At 45.2% G+C, this 10138-nt stretch overlaps 1 protein-coding gene across 1 annotated transcript; it reads left to right on the forward strand.

The window, feature by feature from the left end:
• Positions 1-703: 703 nt before the first annotated feature.
• On the forward strand, positions 704-9882 carry LOC149361833 (uncharacterized). The gene is made up of 5 exons (XM_089568167.1): positions 704-740; positions 3297-3343; positions 3865-3903; positions 4638-4676; positions 9727-9882. Exons 1-5 carry the CDS (start codon positions 704-706, stop codon positions 9880-9882), a joined length of 318 nt encoding a protein of 105 aa, XP_089424293.1.
• The last annotated feature ends 256 nt before the right edge of the window (positions 9883-10138 follow it).

The following is a 10138-nucleotide window of genomic DNA, read 5'->3' on the forward strand; positions in this document are numbered from 1 at the left end:
ATCATTCTGATACTCATTCTACGATCACTGTTAAGAAAATGTTTCACTCGCTACACATTTTCGTTGGTCTTGCTGGTCGAAGGGCGTCAGGAGCGGTCGTCTTCCTCCACTCTTTCCTTACCTTCTAGGAAAAGCTTGTGGCACTCAAAAAACACCTGATCTACCCATGGAAGCGTCACCGTAGGCCTCCTTAATTATGTTGTGAGCCTCTGTGCCCGTTTTACTAAGATTTGCTCAAAATTTGATCGCGTATCGCTGATCCAGTAAACGCTCGATGATTCTGCGTGACGAGACGTTTCGACAGGGGTTCACAGTACAAGCGACCTCCTCTCTTCAACGGCTGAGAGCCGACTGCCGATTTTCCCCAGCATTCCCAGTATTCCCCTTCAACGATACTGCACGCGCAGACCACATCTCATCCGCCCGTTCGCCCAGGAAAAAACCAGTCCTACTACTTTCAGAACAGACCCTGTATACCCACCAACAGACGACGCTCTATCTTGTCCAGTGAAGCATTTCTGCGCAGACTATGGGCCCTCGAACTGTCGACCAAGTGTTGGACCGGTCGCTTTGGGGAGATCTAGAACTAACTGCTAATCGTAACTTGCGCCAGGCATTGGTCAGGAGTCTAACTGTCAATCAACAAATACACGGGCGTCCAGTTAGCCCTTTGGCCTTGCCAGTCGGGGTCCTTTTCGATGGCATGTTCGGGCCCGGAGGTGGCCAAGGCACCCTTGCCGGTATAATGCTGTCTGGTGATTGCCTTCCTGCTAGAAGTTGCAACAAACAAAAGGACGACAAGAAAGGGAGAGTGCTCACTTTTCCCCGAAACGCTATTCCGAGGCCTAGATTGCTCCACAGTAGCTTGAAGTGTGATGTGATTACGATCACGCGGACTGCCCATTTGTGAGAATTTAATTATAGTTTGGTCAAATTAATTGCGTATTTACAAAAGTACACTTTAAAGGCATTGCCAACATCCAAATGCGATTTTCCGAAACTCGAATTTGATCATTAGATCGTTCAGCGGCAGCTTAAAGTGTGCTGCAAATATGCTTACGCGGACTGCTCATTTGTTAGAACTCAAGTATAATTTTGACGCATTAGTTGCGTATTTACGAAGGTACACTTCAAATACATGGCCAAAACGCAAAGCCATTTCACGAAACGTGATTTCGAGCAGTAGACTTTTCTACGGCAGATAGAAATTGTGCTGCAAATTGTGCAGCAATTGTGCTGCAGTGCTGTTTAAAAGGACTGCCCGTTTGTTAGAATTGAAGAATACTTCTGAAGAATTAACTTCATATTCACGAAGGTACGCCTTTAATACATTAACAAGATGCTACAACCGCATACATGTTTTTTCACATGCTTGAAACATGATCGAAGTATGCTTTAAGTGAGGTATTTTTGGCACATTTTAAGAATATATTTAGAATACCAAGCATGAAATTTCAGGAACCTATTTCGTGTATATTTTTTGTGCATTAATGAATACAAAATATGTTTAAAATACAATATGAATATGCCACCCTATACTTCAAACGTTTTAGTTTTCGCTAAGGGATGTACTAAACACAATCAACATATCTGCAATTTCATTTAACATATAGTAATGCCACCTGAGAACACCAGGTGTCACCAGGTCATCGGCCGGTCGTAAAGGGATCATAGTCACGACCGACTATTTAACAAGGTATGCGCAAACTAAGGCGATACAGCACAGTACGTCATCTGAGATCGCCCAGTTTTTTATGCAACAAATTGTTCTGCGTCATGGCACATCGTCCCTCGTAACCACTGATCGAGGTACGGCGTTTACGGCACAGCTCATGCGCGACGTGTTCGAGCTCAGTCACACGAGCCATCCCCAAACCCCCGCCTATCACCCACAGACGAACGGGCTCACAGAGAGACTCAACAGAACGATCGCCGACATGATCGCAATGTACAGTACGGTTTATTGTTAAAGGGAACATGCGATCGCGTGGCCTCCGCGCTTTACGAAGCCCTGCCGCCTAGATGCGGCGAGAATAGGCGAAATAAGGCGCACACGTGGAATGACCAGCTGTCATGCTTACTGCGCATGCGTCTTGTACCGACAATTCCCACAAGTTCTCGGCGGCAGCGCATGTTCCCTTTAACAGTGGACCGTACTGTACATAGACTCGCAGCACAAAACCTGGTACGAGATTCTCCTGTACGTCACATACGCCTACAACACGGCTAGCCAGGAGAAGACCCGCTTTACACCATTTCGTCTGGTCTACGGACGTGACGTTCAGACGATGCTGGATGCAATGCTTCCATGCTGCACTGGTGACCACCCACTCACGCCAGACGCCGAGCAGTTCGCTCAGCGCGCCGAGGAAGCACGTGAACTTGCCCGTATTCACATCCAGCGGCAGCAGAGCACGGATGCACGCCGCTACAACCTCCGTCATCGGCACGTCGAATGCCATCCCGGTGACCAGGTTTGGGTGTGGACACCGGTACGCCGCCCAGACTTGTCTGAAAAACTGATGTTCTGTTACTTTGGACCTTATAGTTTTGCGCCGTGTAACACAAGTGACCTACGAAGTTCTTCCTGACGGGACTGTGCAGCCTCAGCGTCGCCCACCCTGCTCTGAGGTTGTGTACATAGTCCGCATGAAACCGTACTTCACGCGGTGATGGGCAGTGCGCTCAGTGTTCCGCTAGTTGTCGCGTGGGACACTATTGCCCACCTCCCTTGTACATTTTTTGTGCTTGTGCTGTTGTTTTTTTCCCCTTTCATTGCTCGTGCTTCTCTCCGTTCTTCTCTCCGTGTGGTCGCATTACATGTGGTCGCGTTAAAGCTCACGAACTGCACAACAGCCTCTTGCAGCCGTATCATCAGTTTTACTTCGCAGAAATCTCTTCTTAAGAAGCATCATCTGTCCCAAATTACAGTGTACCCCACGTACGGGCAATAATTTTTGCTACTTGTTAATATTCTTCAACTAGCGCAGACTGACGCAAACTGGCTCAACTGCTTCCAGTCATTCATGACTATTGCATTCGCTTTCTTTAGGTAGTTGATCCGTGTTCTCGGAAAAATAATCTTTTTTTTTGTTCCCTATGCAAATGAAGAGTCAGCAACTTATCAAATGCCTAGGAAAGAGAAAAGCATCGTCTCAAAGAAAACGACGGGCAGTTTCTCTTTACCTTGTAAGGTATCTATATATATCGTGATGCCATAGGTTCAAATTTCACAGTCACTAAAAAGCGGTTTCGTTTCGAAACACGCGCACCATTTTTACTTTTCATCATTTCAGGCTCCTGCATCAATGTCACGATCAGCGCTATTCAAGGCATCGGAAATGTGAGTCTCAAGGTCATGTGGTATTCGCGTGGTTCTGTTTCGATAACAGTAATAAAATTCTCATCAGCTCCAAATGTCCCAACACTTCACTGCTTGTTTATTTCGAGCGAGTTAAAGCTTCCTCAGGTTTCTGATGCACGTGTAAGTAGCACTGAGGATGCGTTGGAAAGTGAAAGTTTCAGAAGAATGCATGGAGTGGAATAGGAAGGTGTGGAAAAAAGAAATCCGCGTGAAAGTAAAATATAGTTTCAGGACAAAGCTTTTACTCCCTAACATGATCATTCAGAAGAGTCAGACTGAGGTGCAGAAAGCATGTATAATGCGAGAGCACTTAGAGGTCACCTAGTATAGCCAGGTGTGTCCTTCGCATTTACGTATAAGCACAAAATAAAACTGGGTGGAAGTGTCACAGAAAAAAAAATCTCCCGTAGAGGTTCACTTTCATTTTTTTTTCCGTTTTCGATTGCCGGAAATGAGAGTAAATGTATATCTTTCTACTTCATTTTTCTATCATATTTCAGTGCGTGGGCAGTTCTACAAGCTACTGCGGCGATACAAGCGTAAGTGTTCTCTTTTTGTGCCGCAGTATTCACCGAACTCCCAACATCTTTTTTGAACACAATGTCCTACCTTCTCTTCGTCGAAAGCGTTGATAGCTCTATGCATGTTCACTCAAGAAACCAATCGTTTTCTTTGTTTTTTGGACCATTAGTGTCTGCAGGCAACGTGGTTTCTGCTAGTAAGGATTCCGTTGTTAATGCATCTGATAGTTTTCACATTGTGATTTAAGCAGGTCGGTCGGAAAGTAGTGTTTTATTTGTTCCGGCTTGTTTATACGACTGCCCGATGTACGTCCCGTTTGGTCATGGTAGTAAAGAGCCACGTCGCGGGCATGTTTACACCAGTACAGGTTCCATATTTTAGTATCAGCCTTCGTGCCGGTGCGTCGCACCCTCGGGCTTTTCAATCCTAAGTAATGACATTACGCGATGCTTCTGCCTAAAAGAACGGACCAAACTCCTCACACGATTCAAGATTTCTGTGCGGTTGGAGTGTCCTCGGCAGTTGGCGCCTATGTAGAACCAATGTCTTTATGTTTTTTTCTTTCGGCTTAACGAATTCATTTAGTTGCCACGGTAACTGGAGGCTAATGTCGTTTTGCTCGATTGACGCAGAAAGCGTCTAACCTCCCAACAGTCGTTATTTTACATAAGGACTATTTCGTATAGCGAAACCCAAGGTCACTTGCTGTTAGCATGCGTCCTTGATCTTCTTTCTATGTTTGTAATTGCAGGCAAGTGGAATCACCCAAGGAATCATCAAGGTCACCAATGTAAGTTTCTACACTCTCTTGCGTTCTGCTCAACCAAAACGCGCCCCCTGGTGCCCTTTGCAGTGACTAATACAGGTTTGGTCAGTGGAAAAAAAGTTGATTTTGTAGTTCCCGCGCAGCATAACACACTTTCTCGTGCAAAACCTATGCTTCAATAATCTTCACAGTAATTGTGCTTGGGCTTAGTTCTCTGTAATCTCGGCATAGATCGCTGGTACTCCAGTCGGTCAATGACGCTCTCTGAGGATTGAAGACCATTTGGTTCGGTTGCTGCTGGTGATATAAGACTCATTAATCCGGTGTATAGGTATTTAGTATTCAAATAGATCAAACACAGAGATTAATATCGACCCACTTAGGAAAAAAACAGTCATAAGCAGCAAATCGAAAATACTAATGTGAAACAAATGATAGAAGCCTTCTCCATGACGACAACGAACGACGTATAGCGTTAAGTATAACGTTAAGTTTTGCTATACGTTAGGTCCCCTTCCATAGGGCTGACTAAAAGTAAGCCGTTATTTAGGATATTAAACTGCAAAAACAAAAATAAAGCACATATTTCTAGCAATTTACGCACATCAAAGCTGGACAAAAACGTCATTGTGAGTACCCTCTCGTTCTCTTCTCTCTATTTGAAGCATTCCCTGCTTTAAAGATAAACATCTTGAGATAGCTTACATTTGCGTCCTGTAACCTCTATTTCATTTAAATTTTGTCGGAGTCGGTGCAGTTCAATTAATTATTTTGAGGCGGTCGTTGACGTGGCCCAACCATTTACGGTGCAACCACAGCTGGGGACGCTGACAGTTTCGGGGACGAGAACGACGTAGATGTCGCCCCCAGTAATGATTAGAATCTAGCCAATGTTGAATGCTGAGTACCTTAGTTATCCGCGTTTTGCTCATGACGTCGCCTTGTTAACTGACTTTTGGAACCAATTACAAAGCATGATCAATGGCCTAGACAGGCAAAGCAGAACGGTGGGTCTAAAAATTAATAAATAGAAAACTAAAGTTATGTATACAGTCTCGGAAGAGAAACGCAGTTTATGGTAGGTAGCGAGGCGTGGAAGCAGTGCATGAATTCATCTACTTAGGGCAGGTAGTGACCGCAGATGAAGGCAACCAGGACGAATTAGCTGCATGAATAAGAATTATTATCAATGACAGTCTGACAGTTTTCCTGAAGATAAACGTACACGATGTCTCTCAGGCAAGCCCGCCACTAATTTTTAAAACAGGTTTAAGGAGGTGAATAGAAGCTTTCTGCGGCACATTAATAACAGTGTTGGTGGACTTCAAAAAAGAGGCAAGTGAAGTAACTAGCAAAGCGATTGACTAATTTAGAATTATTAACTTTTAACTGCTACAGATAGGTGTCTGATTACAGTTACAGATTAGCTGTTAGTATTTGCTGTATCAGAATAACTACGACCGGGCTTAGTTGGTATAACATTCTTACGCTATACGCATTAGTGCATATATACCCATGTTTTTTTCCAACAATAAGCAGCTGTTGGTAGTGCTTCGTCGGCTGTGTGTGCATCCTTTCTCACATGCAGCTAGCGCTTCGAGAATGTCAGAAGCCCTAACAGTTTTTTAAGGCGGAAGCCTTTAATGTCTCATCGTTGTAAGCAGCAGTTGTCGACAGAAAATGTCACGCTTTTCAATTGGTGGAAACCGTCGTGACGTCACAGTGCGCAAATTTCAAACGGGGCCAATTGTACTTTGGCTAGTAACCATGCAACCAATTGAAGGGATCGTATAGTGATGCTCCAATTAAGTGGGACTGAGCTTAGTTAATTGCTTAATTACACTGTTAGTCTAATTAGCTTTACTAGTCAGGCTATATAAATAAATAAAACCGATTAAGAAATTGGTCGAGCTCAGGAATCGAACCCCGGTCTTCGGCGTGAGAGACGAGCATGCTATCCACTCCGCCATGCCAGCTTTTTTTTTCTTTATTGCCTGTCTTTGGCTCATGACATTGCACAAAAAAAATACACACAACGCTATATACATACGACACTGTCGTGGTCAGCCAGCACGAGACTGGCTTCGTCCGCCATGCCAGCTCGATGGTTTGGAATGAACAAAGGCGCGTCTAGTGAATACGGTGTCTTCACTCACTCTCATCCTCCTCCATTCCCTTCCGGCGAGGTTTAGGTGTCCACCGACAAATGAGAAACAGATACATTTCCTTTCCTCAAAAACCAATTTACCGACGAGCGAGGCGTAGAACCGAATGAGCGATGGCGTTCTATGGACTCCTTGGCAGCGTTGCAAGACGCTGTCGCGTTCCACTCTTAGGGGCGAAGCTTAACATCTTAAACACACATCAGTGACCACACTTTAGGTCAAAAAAGTGCCCCCCTGAATTTTGTGAGACAGTTACTGCGTAATTTCCTTTCCTCAAATACAATTTTCATTGTCTTCATTACGGCTCCTCTTTATCTTCTTTCACTCCCACTTCCTCCCTTCCTCTACGGTGTGGTTCACGTGTCCACCGAGATGACAGAGAATTACTGCGCCATTTCCTTTCCTCAAAAAATGTTGCGTTCAAAGGGCAAGGCATCGCGCCGAACGGGTGGTGGCGTTCCGTGGACTCCCTGGCAGCGCTACAACGCGCTGTCGCGTTCCACTCCTAAAGGCGATGTTTAAGCGTCATTAATTAGCAGTTAATTAGTATTCAGGCATGAATCAGTAATTAACCATTAATTAGTATTCAGGCATTAATCAGTAATTAACCATTAATTAGTGATTTGTCATCACTTAGTAATTAGTACTCAATTACGCCACCAGTGCCACAGAAACAGCGAAGGTGGTGCGGAAAACGCTTCCGCCTCTACCCACTTTAGATAGTCAAAGTGCCCCCTGAATTTTTTTTTGCGCGCAGCGCAAAGCGACGTCCATCAACATGCGATACTCCGTGGCGACGTACCACGTGACTGTAGATATATTTAGCACAATGCTTGCCGCCGCCGCGTATGGCGCCCCTCCACTGAACTTGCGATGATCGTTCCCGACGCGGCGGGCTTGCACGCTCTTCACGGGAATCTGGTGCCATATGGCGCTCTCGGCGCGATGTGAGCATACGCAGTGGGCTTGTGGTATGCAGTCAGCGGTAGCGATACGCGGTACGTCTGTTCTCTGTTCCGCCAGCGCAGGAGCAACGAAGTGGTGCGGAGCGGGGAGCAGCGCAGCGCGGGCGGGGCCCCCACCTTGCGCTCATGGACATCACCTTGCGTTCCCCACAGGAGCACAGCTCTCGAGCGGCGCGAGAAATAGCGAAGGTTTTCTGAGCCACTGCGGCTAGGGTAATCGAGGTTTCGAGAGAGAGAAAGGAATTTTAATGAGGGAAAGGTGGAGAGGTCGGCCGGTGGTAACATGGCCCTGGCCTGCTACTCCACACAGGGGAAATGTTTCGAATCTCTAAAAACTTATATGGCTATTACTAACGGGCGCCTACAAATCTTTGCCTCAGTCACACAACTATCGGCAATATTAAAGTCTTCAATTAGAATTTAGCCAATAACTTTACTGATTAACATGATTCGCCTGTTTTTTGGCATCTACCAAAACTTTTATGATTATGCCGCTAGATGCTTCTCTGTACCTCATAAACCATTCGTTTTAAAAAATTAGTAAATGGCTTCCCGGAAACATGTGGTATATGAGCTATACCTTACGTGTACTCTCCTACGGGACGGAAACGTGAAGGCTACCGAAAAAAGGCCAACTTAAATTCAGGACAAAGCAGCGAGCAATAGAAAGGAAAGGGATAGATGTATCGTTGAGAGAAGAGATGAAAGTTGAGTGGGTCAGGAAACAAACGAGAGTTAAGGGCATCCTAGTCCAAAAGCAGAAGAAATGAGCTTGGGCGGGGAATATAATGCGATGGTAAGGTTAGCGGAGGTCTCCAAGGGTAACCGACTGAATTCCAAGAGAAGGCAAGCGTAGGAGGATGCAGCTAGTTTGGTGGATGAGATAACCAGCTTTCCGGGGATAAGGTGGCATCAGCTGGCACAGGAGAGGGTTAATTGTCGAGATTCCAGAGAGCCGTTTGCCTTGCAATGAGCGTAGTAAGGCTCATGATGATGATGATGACTCTGTGGCATTGAAGATCGAACACCAGACCACCCGCATCCTAGGTGCGTGCTTAAGCATTCTTGCTTCTGAAGTTATACTCGACGTCCTTATGCGTTTTACCATGGTCTCGCTGTTACGAAGAGTACTGCCAAGGCATCAACAGCAAATATTCGGGGCATCGTTCACTTCAAATCCTACTTCCCTCGTTAAACAACTATCGAAATAGCCCCTTTAAGCGCGAAAGGAAAGAGCAGCTACAGCGTTTTCTGCAAGTATGCTACGTTCAACATTTAAAGCTTTTATTAAGATGTATTCCTTAAGTTTCAGAAGCCCGAGTACAACTATAGCACATTTCACTACAGGTTATTTTGTAACCACATACCACTGCAGTTACCCTTTTTTGCAGAACTCTCAAGAAGTAAAAAAAATTTCAGAGGAAACCCTTACCTAACAAGAGGTTATCGAAGGCGAACCAATTGAAGCTAAAAGAGAAGTAACCAACGCCAAGTGAAAATTAAAAAAAATCCAATCAGAAGGAAAGAATGCACAAGTTATGGCCGCGAAAAGGTGATTTTGAGGGCAAGACGCCCTAGAAAGATCAAGAATTAAGAAGGACGAAATGAAAATGAAATATGGTCAGGTGCAGCGTGCCCAAAATATTCAGACATTCTCGCAGGTGGCCAGGTTAAGGATTCCTTACGTTTCACGAGTCGCAGTCCAACTTTTCACTACAAGTTATTTTGTAACCACATACCAGTGCAATTAGCCACGGCAGCCCCGCGTTTGCCGTTAAAACGCGGCCACGCTTCTTTACTCGGAACGCCGTTTTGTGTGGCGGTAAATCTAAATACCGCATCCTACATTCAGACATCGTTATTTGCTATCACTTCAATTTCGGGAGTTGAACGAACGACGGCAGCCCCCTGACAAAGAAACCATGCCTCGCCGTTTTTATGCAGTGCGTCATCCAGGGGATCTACCAGAACAGCTGGCCTGAGGGAAACGCCAGCGCATTGGCGCCTCTCCTGCTGAGCATCGTCAACCGCCTGAAGTCGTGTGAGCTGGCTGAAACCTTTTACTTTAACCCTGTAATGCCCGAATCGTTCTCAGCATAAGGGCCAACCCATTTGCTATAGGCAGTGTGAAGTATGAGTACAACAGAGAAAAAAGGTAAGGTCAATTTCGTAGATCATATATATTTACTTGTTTCTTTATATAAAATAGCTTACGCTTCCTGTTGAGCGTTGCGTAATAGAAACGTCAGAATAAACGCCAAAAAGCAGCACAATTTCAGTAGAGCATAAACGCAAAACGCATACTCCCAATACTGTTCTGTTCATAGGGCTTCACGTGACGAATGTAATCTTTCAA

This window comes from Amblyomma mixtum, chromosome 2, assembly GCF_055824585.1.
Source record: "Amblyomma mixtum isolate Tamu chromosome 2, ASM5582458v1, whole genome shotgun sequence".
In the NCBI taxonomy this organism is placed as follows: domain Eukaryota; kingdom Metazoa; phylum Arthropoda; class Arachnida; order Ixodida; family Ixodidae; genus Amblyomma; species Amblyomma mixtum.